Source organism: Dreissena polymorpha, chromosome 12 (assembly GCF_020536995.1).
Source record: "Dreissena polymorpha isolate Duluth1 chromosome 12, UMN_Dpol_1.0, whole genome shotgun sequence".
Taxonomy (NCBI): domain Eukaryota; kingdom Metazoa; phylum Mollusca; class Bivalvia; order Myida; family Dreissenidae; genus Dreissena; species Dreissena polymorpha.
Genome location: NC_068366.1, coordinates 67,277,168 through 67,293,275, shown reverse-complemented (window position 1 = coordinate 67,293,275; position 16,108 = coordinate 67,277,168). Strand labels below are relative to the sequence as shown.

The 16,108-nt window shown below is 35.5% G+C and overlaps 1 protein-coding gene and 1 long non-coding RNA gene across 2 annotated transcripts; one reads left to right on the top strand and one right to left on the bottom strand.

Moving 5' to 3' along the window:
- Window positions 1-2,269: 2,269 nt before the first annotated feature.
- On the bottom strand, window positions 2,270-6,250 carry LOC127853143 (uncharacterized). Its single transcript, XR_008036503.1, has 4 exons — window positions 6,174-6,250; window positions 5,617-5,742; window positions 4,700-4,900; window positions 2,270-3,945 (listed from the first exon to the last, which is right to left on the bottom strand). It is a non-coding gene; the product is annotated as an uncharacterized LOC127853143 (long non-coding RNA).
- Window positions 6,251-8,806: 2,556 nt separating this feature from the next.
- Window positions 8,807-9,795, top strand: LOC127852690 (uncharacterized). The gene is made up of 3 exons (XM_052386640.1): window positions 8,807-9,151; window positions 9,442-9,589; window positions 9,770-9,795. Exons 1-3 carry the CDS (start codon window positions 8,894-8,896, stop codon window positions 9,793-9,795), a joined length of 432 nt encoding a protein of 143 aa, XP_052242600.1. The 5' UTR covers window positions 8,807-8,893.
- The last annotated feature ends 6,313 nt before the right edge of the window (window positions 9,796-16,108 follow it).

Genomic DNA, 16,108 nt, shown 5'->3' with positions numbered 1-16,108 from the left:
CTCCTGTCACATTTCTATATGTATGTATTGAGTTCGATCCATTTTCTGACACCAGATGAATATAATACAAAATTTGTTAAAAAAAATCAAACTTCCATGCATGGGCCAACAAGTTCTTATCACACTGAATAAAATACCTCAATTGTATATCAATTTAATAGATATGAAAGACTCGGCCGAGCTAAAATGTAGACGGTCTGCACAGGTTACTTCATAAAGAAAGCACACAAGATACAAAACATGGTTGAACAATAATAAGAAACTATTTTTCAAATTTTCAACAGCAACTTGTTGCTTTTTTATTGATTTCGAAATGTTTATTCATGCATTAGCATGTCATAGTTTGAAATGTATTTTAAGAAACCTAATCTTACAAAATATCAAGTGTGAAACAAAATGACTCGAAATAAGAATAAACAAGGGCTGTTTGTAAAACTTGCATGCCCCCCATATGGGCTGTCAGTTGTAGTGGCAGCCATTGTGTGAATACGTTTTTTGTCACTGACCTTGACCTAGTGACCTGAATAGCAATAGGGGTCATCTGCCAGTCATTATCAATGTACCTATGAAGTTTCATGATCCTAGGCGTAAGCTCTTGAGTTATCATCCGGAAACCATTTCACTGGTTCTAGTAACCTTGACCTTTGACCAAGTGACCTGAAAATCAATAGGGGTCATCTGCGAGTCATGATCAATGTACCTATGAAGTTTTATGATCCTAGGCGTAAGCGTTCTTGAGTTATCATCCGGAAACCATTCAGTGGACGGACGGACTGACATGAGCAAAATAACATACTCCCTCTTCTTCGAAGGGGGGCATAATAAAACAAGAGTTCCGCGGTCGGAGATGACCGCATTGAAGCCGGATTTTTGATTTAAATGACAGGAAAGTACCTTTCGTGTTTTTGTCAATGCAATACTTAAATTACTGAAATATTGTTCAAAGGTCAAAATGAAATGTAAGTACTTTTCAAGGCATGAGCAAACCTTGTGTTATGTTTTGAATGCATGCATATACATGAACAACAAGTTTGAAGACTCTAGGTACAAGCATACCAAAGTTATAACATGGAATAAGAACTTTAACATTTTTACCTACCAAAGTTATAAGAACTTTAACATTTTTACATTCAAGGTCACAGTGACCTTGACCTTAGAATGAATGACCTTGAAATGACCAGTGGTCATCTAAGTGTGCTTGCAAACCTTCATGTTAAGTTTGAAGACTCTATGTCCAAGCATACCAAAGTTATAACAATTTTAACATTTTAACATTTAAGGTCACAGTGACCTTGACCTTCAAATGAATGACATTGAAATGACCAGTGGTCATCTTCAAGTACTGGCCAATCTTTATTTCAAGTTTGAAGACTCTAGGTACAAGCATACCAAAGTTATAACATGAAATAAGAACTTTAACATTTTTACATTCAAGGTCACAGTGACCTTGACCTTCAAATGAATGACCTTGAAATGTCCAGTGGTTACTTACTAGTTCTGGCCAACCTTCATGTCAAGTTTCAAGACTCTAGGTCCAAGCATACCAAAGTTATAACAACTTTAACATTTTTACATTCAAGGTCACAGTGACCTTGACCTTCAAATGAATGACCTTGAAATGTCCAGTGGTTACTTACTAGTTCTGGCCAACCTTCATGTCAAGTTTCAAGACTCTAGGTCCAAGCATACCAAAGTTATAACAACTTTAACATTTTTATATTGAAGGTCACAGTGACCTTCACCTTCAAATGAATGACCTTGAAATGACCAGTGGTCATCTGTTAATCCTGGCCAACCTTCATGTCAAGTTTGAAGACTCTAGGTCCAAGCATACCAAAGTTATACCATGAAAATAGAACTTTAACATTTTTACATTCAAGGTCACAGTGACCTTGACCTTCAAATGAATGACCTTGAAATGACCAGTGGTTACTAACTAGTTATGGCCAACCTTCATGTCAAGTTTCAAGACTCTAGGTCCAAGCATACCAAAGTTATAACAACTTTAACATTTTTTATATTGAAGGTCACAGTGACCTTGACCTTCAAATGAATGACCTTGAAATGACCAGTGGTCATCTGTTAATCCTGGCCAACCTTCATGTCAAGTTTGAAGACTCTAGGTCCAAGCATACCAAAGTTATACCATGAAATAAGAACTTTAACATTTTCGAGCACGCCGCCCGCCCGCCCCCCCCGCCCGCCCCCCCCCGCCCGACAACATCAATCTATAAGCCGAGATTTTTTCGAAAAAAATCCGGCTAAAAAATCAAAATGCAAACTTAAAATTAAATACAAGCAAAAGATATAAAAAATCAGAATACAAACAGGTAATACACTATTGACTGTTTTTTATGAACAGTCTTTTTAAGCAAACGTTACCATTTTCGAACTCCTCCAAAATATCATTGAGACCAATCTTTTGACCAAATTTCATGAAGATTGGACAATAAATGTGGCCTGTAGAGTTTTAACAAGGCAAATGTAGACGCTGCACGATGGACAAAAGGCGATCACAAAAGCTCACCATGAGCACATTGTGCTCAGGTGAGCTAAAAAGTGTAAAAATCAAACTATTAAGTTCAAACAAGAAAATAAAATAAGTATACAAGAAATGAATTTTGATATTCAATTAGTTTATTTACATAGTATTCTTAAGAAATATGTCATTGCTTCTTTTATTTCTTTCATCTTACAATCCAGAGTACTCATGGCATTTCATTCAAATGACACCAAAGTAAGCATACAAATGTAAACTGCTGTGCAAGTTTTAATAATAAACTAGCACATTTCACACAAATTGGTATTTCAAAACAAAATGCATAGAACTGAAAAATTCAAATGATTAAGCATAATTCAAATGATTTGCATAAATAAAAATGTTTCAAAAAAGGAGCCAGAACAAAAAATAATCAAAACTAAGAAAGTTCTATGTCTGATAATGAAAAAGAATAGCAACTAGGCTGTTTGTAAAACATGCATGCCCCCCATATGGGCTGTCAGTTGTAGTTGCAGCCATTATGTGAATACGTTTTTTTGTCACTGTGACCTTGACCTTTGACATAGTGACCTGAAAATTAATAGGGGTCATCTGTCAGTCATGATCAATGTACCCATGAAGTTTCATGATCCTAGGCCTTATTATTCTTGAGTTATCATCAGGAAACCATTTTACTATTTCGAGTCACTGTGAGCTTGACCTAGTGACCTGAAAATCTAAAGAGGTCATCTGACAGTCATTATCAATGTACCTATGAAGTTGCATGATCCTAAGCATAAGCATTCTAGAGATATCATCCGGAAACCATTTTATTGTTTCGAGTCATTGCGACCTTGACCTAGTGACCTGGAAATCTAAAGAGGTCATCTGCCAGTCATGATCAATTTACCTATTAAGTTTCAAGATCCTAGGCGTAAGCATTCTTGAGTAATCATCCGGAAACCGTTTTACTGTTTCTAGTCACTGACCTTTGACCTAGTGACCTGAAAATCAATAGGGGTCATTTGCCAGTCATGATCACCAATAATGATCAATGTACCTATGAAGTTTCATGATCCTAGGCCTTAACGTTCCTAAGTTATCATCTGGAAACCATCTGGTGGACGGACCGACATGTGCAAAACAATAAACCCCCTCTTCTTCAAAAGGGGCATAAATATGCAAAATTGTTAGAACACTGGGCCTTCACCTGGTATGAAGCCTGTATACTGGCCTGAAAGACTAAGAAACTTCTCCCTTATTAATTTAACACAACATGCTGGGACAGTTCTTCTGTCTCCAGCAGTCAGTTTCCCATGCATTAAGATGGTAAATTGTCTGTATGCAGCATGTCTGAAAGATTTATCGACATCTTCTAGTGTCTCTGCATAAAAGGAAAACACATCTTGTCGATACTGCTGCTGACTGTAGAGGGTCATCCTATCCAGCATCAATAGAGTCATCTCCTACAAAGAAATTATTGCAGATTTTACTATAAATTTCTTGCAAATGTAACTCCAATCAGCAGTCAGTGAGACAGCACACTAGACTTTATGAGCCTTGTTCTGAGAAAACGGGACATAATGCATGAGCGTAGTGTCATCCCAGAGTAACCTGTGCAGTCCACACAAGCTCATCAGGGTCAACACCTTCCACTTTTATGACATTTTTCGTTAAAATGTCTCTTCTTAGCAAAAATCCAATTTAGGTGGAAAGTGTCGTCCCTGATTAGCCTGTACAGACTGCACTTTACGCACATGCATTATGCCCAGTTTTCTAAGAACACGACTCATATAAAGGGGTGGAAAGGTGTTGATGGTATCAATGCAATATCTATGGAGTACAAAATATTGAAATGGTATGCAAACTTAACAATTTTTAAGCAAAAAAAAGAGTTCCTTTCTTTACTCATGTAAAAACATAAATTGTATTGAATAAAATAGCAAGATGAGAAACAACTACACAATGTCTTAGAACTTAGCATCTTTGTTGGCATTAGCTGAAATTCATTTTAATAAGCCAAAAATGATTCAGTAAATGATTTTCCCAAATGACAAAATTGCCTTTATAGCAGGATTAATTTTTAAGATGGGATATTTAATAGGTTTGCATGGTGGAACATTATTGACCCATTACTTAGCCCTTGTTATAAACCAATATGACGCTGCAAAACTTCAGATATTCAGTTACAGAAACTCATACTACATGAATCTTACTCACAGGTCTTTGACTTGAGCATAATTCTGGGACCATCTCACAGCAAACTCGATCTTCCACTCTCTCGTATTGTGGGCATCTGTGACAAGAGCACCACTCCGGACTGGACACAGGTCTTGTTCCTTTTTCTCTTTCCTTTTTGATAAAATTCTAGCAATATCTAAATTCTTTCCTTTCGGTGACTGTAAGACTTTCAATTATTTCCTGAAATTACACAGTTAAACTCAGTACCAAATTCAAGAATCAGTATAACACAAAAGTAATCAATTAACCCTAAACATTAACTGATCTTGAGAGATTGGATATTAATAACTAGTGCATAACTGTCACTGAAAATCAATTATAAAATCCTCAGGGTAAAAATATGACCACATGAAATAAACTTATGATTATTTCAGAATGTACCCTCAATAAAGTATTGACTTGATATCAAAATAAAAAGACAGCACTAAATGATATTTAAGCAAATTCTAGTGAGTCGGTGCAAAAAAGCTTTGTTTTTGACAATGTTTAAATAAAAATCTACATTGCCACAGAAAATTTTAGGGAAGTGAACACAACAATAACTTGCAGTTTTTTTGTGAAAAAATAAGTCTCCCTCACAAAGTTCTTCATGAGCAAAATGGCCAGTTTTCTATTAGAGTCTCAAACAAACTAGGTGTAAGGAGCAGAATTTATGGTGAACAAATAACTATTAGGCATATAACATTATTGGAAATGACTTCAGTGATACTGAAATTATACTTAATACAGTGCTACCTTTCCAAAGTTGAGGGCAAGAATGGGGGAGACATAATGATCAACAGATTGTTTAATTATGTATTGTTATTATTCCAATCTACATGCATGCTTATTAATCTGTTAAAAGCTTTAAAATTGAATTCTTCTGTCTATATTTTCAACAAACACGAAAAACAAACCTTAGATTTTCGTTCTTGTTCTTTTCTATATTCAAGAATTCTTTCTTGTTCTTCATGGTCATAACAGCGCCCTTTCACTTTCTTACTTCCTCTTTTCCTTCCCTTTCGTTTGGTTCTTAAATCATCCTAAAAAAGATTTAACATGACATGTTTGAAAAAAATACATGATTAAATTTCAATAAGCATGTCCAAACATATACAAAGATGTAAGGTATGCATTTCAGGTATGTTGTTGTTTCAAGTTTATCTTACGAGTAACTTCATATCATATGGACTACATAGAATGTGTTTTCATATAATACTGTAAATGAATGAACGGACAAACGAAGGAGCGAAATAAATGAAAGATGCATTTTAAACAGCACTGACACTTATGATTATGCATGAACTGACTTTTTAGGATTTAAAACAGCCATACCACTCTATTGATTATTCAACAAGAAACATTTTCAGTACTATGCATATATGTTTCTCTAAAACACAGAGAGGAAACAGTAAAATTATGATTTTATAAATAATTGTAAATTACTAATTCAAATTATTTAAGTTAGATCTACCTCTCTCTCACTGAGTGGTTCTCCTTCAGACTCATCAGAACTTGAAGGAACAAAAGCCAGAACAGGTTCCTAAATATAAATAAACATCCAGAAGTTACATATTGCAATGCAACAAATATAAATAGCCAAGTAATAAGATATAAATAAATAACACCTCTTCAGAAAAAGATGTAGAAGTTTGGACTTCCAACTTTATCAGCTAGTGAAAGTTTGTTACAAGTTTGTATTTCCAAGAAAACCTTATAAAGATATGAAGTATAATTAGTGCAAATATTCTGCTGTGATCATTTATAAAAGTGTTATGCTGAAATAAACAAAAATTTAATCTAAGCACCCACTTAGTTCCAGGTGAATTACTTAAAAGATGAGGTTAAATGTTAGAATGAGAAGTATAAAATATAACTCACTAACTGCACTTAATCATCAAATAAAAGCAAGTCTTACATCGTCAGACGTGCTTTGGTGTTCGAGTATCCCCTTAGTTGTTGTTGCTAATGTATCAACTTTCTGGATCTTTCTGGCAGGACGTTTTTCTTTACCCTTCTGTAGACTTGAATCCTGAGTGTAACAAATAAAACATTATGCATTTGATAAAAACCAAGTAATGCAGAAAATCTAATAAATAAGAGCAAAAAGAGTAACCCTAAAATGACAAAAACATGATGTCAATGTCATGACCTAATCACATGAGTTATAGTGCATTTCTTGATTTACTACATGTTATTTGCAACCACAGCCTACATCCACAGATTTCGGACCTAGATATTGTGAAGAAAAGCAAAAAGTCCTACTATACTAAGCCAAGGTTGCTGTTCAACTCTCAGGCCTTTACAATAATAGTTCTAACTTGTAAATCATAATGGGTTATAGTCAAACCTGCATTTATCAACACAGAGCGGACAAGGGTGATATTATTATTTCTTCTTAGTTCGGCTGGTCACAAATAGATATACATAATTCACTATACCCCTCCGGTTGACCAGGTGGGAGAATATATCAAATAACTGGCATATAATTAAAATGTGTACACACAACAGCATTAAAATGAACTTACTGAATCTGTGTCCTGAAAATACAACAACATTCTCTTAGATGGCTGTCTCACGCGTTAACTTATTCTCATCTCTCCCTCTGTTTTGGCCTAAATAAAAAAACATAAACACAAATACACTGACTTATTTGTGCTTTAGGATCTGGGTACGAATTTACTGTGGAAGAATCCACTGGCTTCTAATAGCAAAATTTAAAAGTTAATGAAAAACGTACATTGCAAAATAAACTACACAAAATTCGAAAGTCAAAACGAGAAAATCATAAAATAAAAATACGTTAAATTGATTCTCATGTTCATACATTGGAGTCGTCTACTATCGTCTAATTTGTAAACCAGCGACATTTAGCATCGAATTGCAAGGTAAAGACCAACAATTCGCTACCATTCAACGGCAGATAAACTCATCTTGTTGAATTAAATAAAATCAGATCGGAATCTTAATAAATTATATTTTATTAAATCAATAAAACCATATTTTCTTACTGGTTCGCTCATTGTAGATTTCGAAGCCTCCGCCATTTTGTTTGTTTGTGTCTGAATCACGTGACACGAAGCGCGAAATACAAATAGAAAGGGATTTCCCAAGGTAGACGCGTTACGTCGTAATACAATTTGGCTGTTGCTCTTTAGTTTTGTAGTTTTTACCAAAAGGTTGAGTTGGATATGGTTCAAATTAACGAATGTTATTAATTAATCTCAAAATAATAGCCTTCTAAATTCAGTAAACTAATCAATTGGACAGTCCCTTAAAAAAATTTTAAGTCCACAAAGCGCAAATGGAATATTCATACAGATATCATATTTTGTTATGCATTATCATCATAAACCAAATAGACATTCGCGCAGTTTTTAGACACAAGAAAAAGAAATTAAAATCCACAGCGTTCGATGACGCTCATTAAAGAGTTTTATCCCACTTTTACACCGAAATCGGTTGATTAAAGCCCCGTTGATTAAATTTCATCTATAATCAACGGCAAGGCTATAATCAATGGCACGAAATGACGTCATCAACTGCCGAACCGGGACTACTTTTTCCCACGCACCTCGTCGCCTGTATTTGCCCAGTGCATCAATAATAAAAACAATCTCAAATGTTTGTCAATCTTAATGACCTTAAAACAAATAAAAGTAGCAAAAAACCGTGTTTTTTGTCATTTATTTTTATTAAAACCTCTAGTATTATGTAAATTTAACACTATGTTGCAAATAGGTTCTGTTGTTGTTGCTCCCCTTTGAAGAAGTCAGTTCGAGTTGCTCCCCTTTGACTATAGAACACAATCGTCTGCGAAATCGTAAACCCCTCAAAATGTCTGACGAATTTGACAAAGTCAATTTCTCATTAACTTGGGATGAATTAAATAATGAACATGAGCAACAAGCAACTGAAGTGGAATTAACACTAAGCCAGTTCCAGGAACAATATGGGTTTGATCCATCTATTTTGTTCACAAATGAAATTGAATTGACCATTGAAAATGAAACCAGCCCCAGTAGTAACGCACCATCCAGTAGCAATGTCTTCCCCCCAACTTTAGATCTGCATGAGAATAAAGAGTTCTTAGATGTTTACCTCACTGATGTTGGTGATTTCATTGTCCAAAATGAAAATAAAAAGACTGTATCGAAGACCTTGTCTGACATAAACAAATTTAAAAGGTTTCTTATGTCAAAAGCTGAATCAAAAGAAATCCACCACATAGAACCAACTCTTCTTGATGAGTATTTGGCCACTTTCCTGTTGTCCCTTAAAAAGTCAAATGGCACAGATTTTGAACCAAGCTCCCTCCGTGGCATCATTGCTAGTGTTGACAGGTACCTGAAACGACATCGCTATGGATGTTCAGTCATGACAGGGACTGGAGCCCAATTTGCACTCACAAGGGACACCTACAATGCAAAGAAAAAAAGTCTTAAGAAACAGGTAAAATTGAGATGAACGGTTATAACTAAAAGAAATTTGGCAAAAATAACATATTCAACAGAAAACGTATCATTTATGACAAAATTGGGAAAAAATCCCAAGTGTAGTCTGTACTAAACTAATACCCTGTCGACATAAAGTTGCAGTTAATAAATAAAAGTCTAAAAGGCACATTAAAAGTAATACTGTAAGCCTACGAAAGATAGAATACTCAAAAAATAAATTTAAATTAAAAAATATAGTCGAAAAGTTAAATGAAACAGTATAATAAATATAAATCACCAATTTAGGGTATGGGAAACCGTCCTAGGGAGGCCCATCCGCTGAGTGATACCGACATCGATCTGCTCTGGGAGAAGGGGATCCTTGGCATGGAGTCTCCGAAAGCCTTGTTAAATACAGTCTGGTTGAACAACTGCCTTCATTTTGGCTTGCGAGGTACAACGGAGCAATACAATTTGCGGTAAGAAACATTTTTACACACAAACACACAAAATATGTATCAATTTTTCTCATTATTTTTTCACCCCATTCACTAAGTACATCGCTTCAACTTAAATGCTGTATTTCATTATTGTTCATATCTGACATTAAATTAAGATTCTTGTATTTTGTTAGGTGGGGAGACGTCCGCCTCCGTGTAGACTGGAATGGTGTCGAGTATCTCGAGTTAAACGAGCGGCAAACGAAAACGCGCACAGGAGAGAAAATCGCTGACATAAGAAAAGTGTCTCCCAAGATGTTCGGCACTTCTGGACCAAGAAATCCCGTGTTAATTTACAAGCTGTACTCGAATATGCGTCCATCTGATTTTTCTTCAGATCAGCACCCTTTCTACCTGGCAACACGCACAATTGACACTGCATCACAGTGGTTCTTGCGTCAACAATTGGGTGTCAACAAGCTGGGTCAGATGCTGAAGGCCATGGCAAAAGACGCCGGCTTTCCCGAGCACAAGAGAATAACCAACCACTCAGTTCGCAAATTCCTGGTCCAAAAACTTCGAAATGCAAACATTCCACCCACTGAAATCATGGCCATAACAGGGCACAAAAATGTCCAGTCCATAACCAATTATTCCACCATATCTGTTGAACAGCAGCAAAAGTGTTCCAACATTCTTGCTCAGTCCAGTAAATGTAACAAACAAACAGCTTCCTCTTGTTCACCTTCATGCACTGAAACTATGGTCGAATGCAGCCTACACAACCACTGTCTACCGTTGAACAAGTTGATCTTGATTTTCGTCCCACCCAGTCACTTCACCAGCAAATGTCTTTCTCTCGTTCGAACAACTTTGCCTCACAATTCTTTGGTGCCACTTTCCACATTCAAAATTTTAATGTGAATAATTAGATTAAATCCAAGTTGTTATTGTTATTTCGTCACGAAATAACCACATATTACAACAAAGAAGCAAATGTTTTGCACCTCGTGTTCTAGTTGATAGTTTGAACATCGAAAGTGAATTGTGTGTGGTGTTAGGCTACGTTGTATACAAATGTAGTTCCTTGTATTGAACAACTAAATGTTATATTAATGTTATAAAACTTTTAGATTTGCAATTCAATATGAATAAAATTGTTATTAGTAACGCACGATTCTTTGTCACAGAACGATATTCTGATTATTTTAAATGACAATTTGATCAGCGGTTATTTTTGGAACGCGGAGTAATACACTGATCTTGGTTACACTACAGTCATTATCAAAGTACGACAAACACTCATGAAAACTAATTTTGTTAAAATAAAAAGGTTTACTGAATAAAAAAGTGGGATAAATAGAATAATAGGTTAGTGTTGATTATAGATCAGGTTTATCATGCGCGGCACGAAAACGAAAAAGCACTCGCCAAGGCTCGTGCTTTTTGTTTTCTAAGCCTCGCATGATAAACCTGATCTATAATCAACACTAACCTATTATTCTCTATTTATCCCACTTTTACAGCGAATTCGGTTGATTAAAGCCCCGTTGATTAAATTTCATCTATAATCAACGGCAAGGCTATAATCAATGGCACGAAATGACGTCATCAACTGCCGAACCGGGACTACTTTTTCCCACGCACCTCGTCACCTGTATTTGCCAAGTGCATCAATAATAAAAACACTCAAAAGTTTGTCAATCTTAATGACCTTAAAACAAAGAAAAGTAGCAAAAAACGTGTTTTTTTTGTCATTTATTTTTATTAAAACCTCTAGTATTAGGTAAATTTAACACTATGCAAATAGGTTCTGTTGTTGTAGATCCCCTTTGAAGAAGTCAGTTCGAGTTGCTCCCCTTTGACCGTAGAAAACAATCGTCTGGACCAAGAAATCCTGTGTTAATTTACAAGCTGTACTCGGATATGTGTCCATCTGATTTTTCTTCAAAGCATCTTTCCAACCTGGCAATACGCACAAATGACACTGCATCCCAGTGGTTCTTGCGTCAACAAGCCAAGGCTCGTGCTTTTTGTTTTCTAAGCCTCGCATGATAAACCTGATCTATAATCAACACTAACCTATTATTCTCTATTTATCCCACTTTTACAGCGAAATCGGTTGATTAAAGCCCCGTTGATTAAATTTCATCTATAATCAACGGCAAGGCTATAATCAATGGCACGAAATGACGTCATCAACTGCCGAACCGGGACTACTTTTTCCCACGCACCTCGTCACCTGTATTTGCCAAGTGCATCAATAATAAAAACAATCTCAAATGTTTGTCAATCTTAATGACCTTAAAACAAAGGAAAGTAGCAAAAAGGAGTTTTTTGTCATTTATTGTCATTAAAACCTAGTATTAGGTAAATTTAACACTATGCAAATAGGTTCTGTTGTTGTTGCTCCCCTTTGAAGAAGTCAGTTCGAGTTGCTCCCCTTTGACCGTAGAAAACAATCGTCTGGACCAAGAAATCCTGTGTTCATTTACAAGCTGTACTCGGATATGCGTCCATCTGATTTTTCTTCAAAGCATCTTTTCTACCTGGCAATACGCACAAATGACACTGCATCCCGGTGATTCTTGCGTCAACAATTGGGTGTCAACAAGTTAGGTCAGATGCTGAAGGCCATGGGCATGGCAAAAGACGCCGGCTTTCTCAAGCACAAGAGAATAACGAACCACTCAGTTCGCAAATTACTGGTCCAAAAACTTCGAAATTCAAACATTCCACCCACTGAAACCATGGCCATAACAGGGAACAAAAATGTCCAGTCCATAACCAATTATTCCAACATATCTGTTGAACAGCAGCAAAAGTGATTATTCTTGCTCAGTCCAGTAAATGTTACAATCCAACAGATTCCTCTTGTTCACCTTCATGCACCGAAACTATGGCCGAAATGCAGCCTAGACAACCACTGTCTACCGTCGAACAAGTTGATCTTGATGTTCGCCCCACCCAGTCACTTCACCAGCAAATGTCTTTCTCTAGTTCGAACAACTTTGCCTCACAATTCTTTGGTGCCACTTTCAACATTCAAAATGTTAATGTATATAATTATCTTAAATCCAAGTAATCTTTGTTATTTCGTCACGAAATAACCACATATTATAACAAAGAAGCAAATATTGTGCACCTCGTGATCGACTCGATAGTTTGATATCGAAAGTGAATTGTGTGTGGTGTTAGGCAACGTTGTAAACAAATGTAGTTCCTTGTATATAACAACTTAATGTCATATTGATATCATAAAACTTAAAGATTTGCAATTCAATATGATTAAAATTGTAATTAATAACGCTCGACACTTTGTTACAGGACGATATTCTGATTTAAAAAAATGATTATTTGATCAGCGGTTATTTTTGGAACGCGGAGTAATACACTGACCTTGGTTACACTACAGTCATTATCAAAGTACGACAAACACTCATGAAAACTTATTTTGTTGAAATAAACAAAGTTTACTGAATAAAAAGTGGGATAAATAGAATAATAGGTTAGTGTTGATTATAGATCAGGTTTATCATGCTCGGCACGAAAACGAAAAAGCACTCGCCAAGGCTCGTGCTTTTTGTTTTCTAAGCCTCGCATGATAAACCTGATCTATAATCAACACTAACCTATTATTCTCTATTTATCCCACTTTTACAGCGAATTCGGTTGATTAAAGCCACGTTGATTAAATTTCATCTATAATCAACGGCAAGGCTATAATCAATGGCACGAAATGACGTCATCAACTGCCGAACCGGGACTACTTTTTCCCACGCACCTCGTCACCTGTATTTGCCAAGTGCATCGATAATAAAAACACTTAAAAGTTTGTCAATCTTAATGACCTTAAAACAAAGAAAAGTAGCAAAAAACGTGTTTTTTTTGTCATTTATTTTTATTAAAACCTCTAGTATTAGGTAAATTTAACACTATGCAAATAGGTTCTGTTGTTGTAGCTCCCCTTTGAAGAAGTCAGTTCGAGTTGCTCCCCTTTGACCGTAGAAAACAATCGTCTGGACCAAGAAATCCTGTGTTAATTTACAAGCTGTACTCGGATATGTGTCCATCTGATTTTTCTTCAAAGCATCTTTCCAACCTGGCAATACGCACAAATGACACTGCATCCCAGTGGTTCTTGCGTCAACAATTTGGTGTCAACAAGCTAGGTCAGATGCTGAAGGCCATGGCAAAAGACGCCGGCTTTCTCAAGCACAAGAGAATAACGAACCACTCAGTTCGCAAATTCTTGGTCAAAAAACTTCGAAATGCAAACATTCCACCCACTGAAACCATGGCCATAACAGGGCAAAAAATGTCCAGTCCATAACCAATTATTCCAACATATCTGTTGAACAGCAGCAAAAGTGTTCATTCTTGCTCAGTCCAGTAAATGTAACAATCCAACAGATTCCTCTTGTTCACCTTCATGCACCGAAACTATGGCCGAAATGCAGCCTAGACAACCACTGTCTACCGTCGAACAAGTTGATCTTGATGTTCGCCCCACCCAGTCACTTCACCAGCAAATGTCTTTCTCTAGTTCGAACAACTTTGCCTCACAATTCTTTGGTGCCACTTTCAACATTCAAAATGTATATAATTAGCTTAAATCCAAGTAATCTTTGTTATTTCGTCACGAAATAACCAATATTATAACAAAGAAGCAAATATTGTGCACCTCGTGATCGACTTAATGGTTTGTTATCGAAAGTGAATTGTGTGTGGTGTTAGGCTACGTTGTAAACAAATGTAGTTCCTTGTATATAACAACTTAATGTCATATTGATATCATAAAACTTTAAGATTTGCAATTCAATATGATTAAAATTGTTATTAATAACCCTCGACACTTTGTTACAGAACGATATTCTGATTTAAAAAAAGATTATTTGATCAGCGGTTATTTTTGGAACGCGGAGTAATACACTCGCCTTGGTTACACTACAGTCATTATCAAAGTACGACAAACACTCATGAAAACTTATATTGTTTAAATAAAAAAAGTTTACTGAATAAAAAGTGGGATAAATAGAATAATAGGTCAGTGTTGATTATAGATCAGGTTTATCATGCTCGGCACGAAAACGAAAAAGCACTCGCCAAGGCTCGTGCTTTTTGTTTTCTAAGCCTCGCATGATAAACCTGATCTATAATCAACACTAACCTATTATTCTCTATGTCTTATCTTTCAGTCATGAAGTTTATTATGCGGATAGAGTTATGTAGTTAATAGATCGTCTTGATACAATAAAAATAAACTCACCTGACAGCTAGTTGGATAATTGTTTCTTCGTTAAAATCACGAAAAATTAGATGATTTTCACAGAGGAATTATTGCTTTTCGTTTAAGCTTAAGCGTTTCAAGATGGCTGCTAAAAAAACTTAATAAAATTCTTAAAGTTAAGGGACATAAAATAAATCTTAAAGATAAGATAAAAAAATATCGATTTAAGAAATTTCTTAAGTTTAAGATACTACTGGAATACGACTTAAGTTAAATTTTATTTTTAAGGAAAAAATAGTGGAGATAAGAAAAAATACCCCAACTTAAGTTATTTTTTAACTTAAGAAAAGCTACTGGAATACGGCCCCTGGCTGTTATAAGCTAGTTTGCTGGGTTTCTTTTGTCGTATTGCTCTCATCCAAAGAACAACCATACCATTTGAACTTTCAAAAATTAAATGGAGAACAGACCGTCATAGTATATGCATATTGGGTTTAAAACCATTTTAATGTATGCAACCGTTATGCTGTTAAACAAGTGCTAACGAGGGATCGATTTACTATTCGACAAACCAGTTTTCCTTTTTTAATCCAGGTTTATTGAATTGAGGCTGTTGTGTTCTTTCTTCGGGACCATTTGAGCAAAGAATGGATGCATCTATAGGTCTTTGAGTAACACAACATTATCTGCTGATAATATGTACGTTTTATAGGATTCATTGAGACCATCCATTCCATTAGCCATATTGAGTTGTTTATAACTGGAGGTAGAACTACTGTTAAATACTGAGCATCGTAATGAAAACGTATAAAATGTTCTTGGTTATATCATTCGAAAGCTCAATAAAAAGATCATACGCAAGCAGCTGTAGTAAGACATACGTGCAACAAGTGACCATTATTTGATTTAGTCATGCATATTTAGTCGTCATAATGAAGTTAAATACCCACGAAGATGCAAAGTCAAACGCTTAATTGGTATCCGGTGAATGAACTTGCTTCCAAACGGATAGAATCAATGTTTTCAAACATTTAACAATACCGATTTGGCAAATGGCCCATGTTTTTTGTAAATGCCTTTTATGAATAGAAAAGAAATTCGATTAAATAACCGCTATTAAATACGTGAAAAGAGAACTTAAATATTCATTTGCGTGCGATACACTTTTATAATATTCAATACATATTGAATAAACCAAACATATACGCTATGGGCTGTTGTGCACCTGGATCACGGTAAAATTTGGATGAATAATATTCGTAATGGGTGTTCTATGCGGAAAACAAGGTAAGAATTAGAAAAT

Bases quoted from the DNA above. Each gene is read 5' to 3' on its own strand.
- LOC127852690 (XM_052386640.1), top strand. From the start codon at position 8,894: ATGTCAAAAGCTGAATCAAAAGAAATCCACCACATAGAACCAACTCTT. The intron at 9,152-9,441 runs GTAAAATTGAGA...TCACCAATTTAG, and splicing joins AAAAAAGTCTTAAGAAACAG to GGTATGGGAAACCGTCCTAG. The intron at 9,590-9,769 runs GTACAACGGAGC...GTATTTTGTTAG, and splicing joins CCTTCATTTTGGCTTGCGAG to GTGGGGAGACGTCCGCCTCC.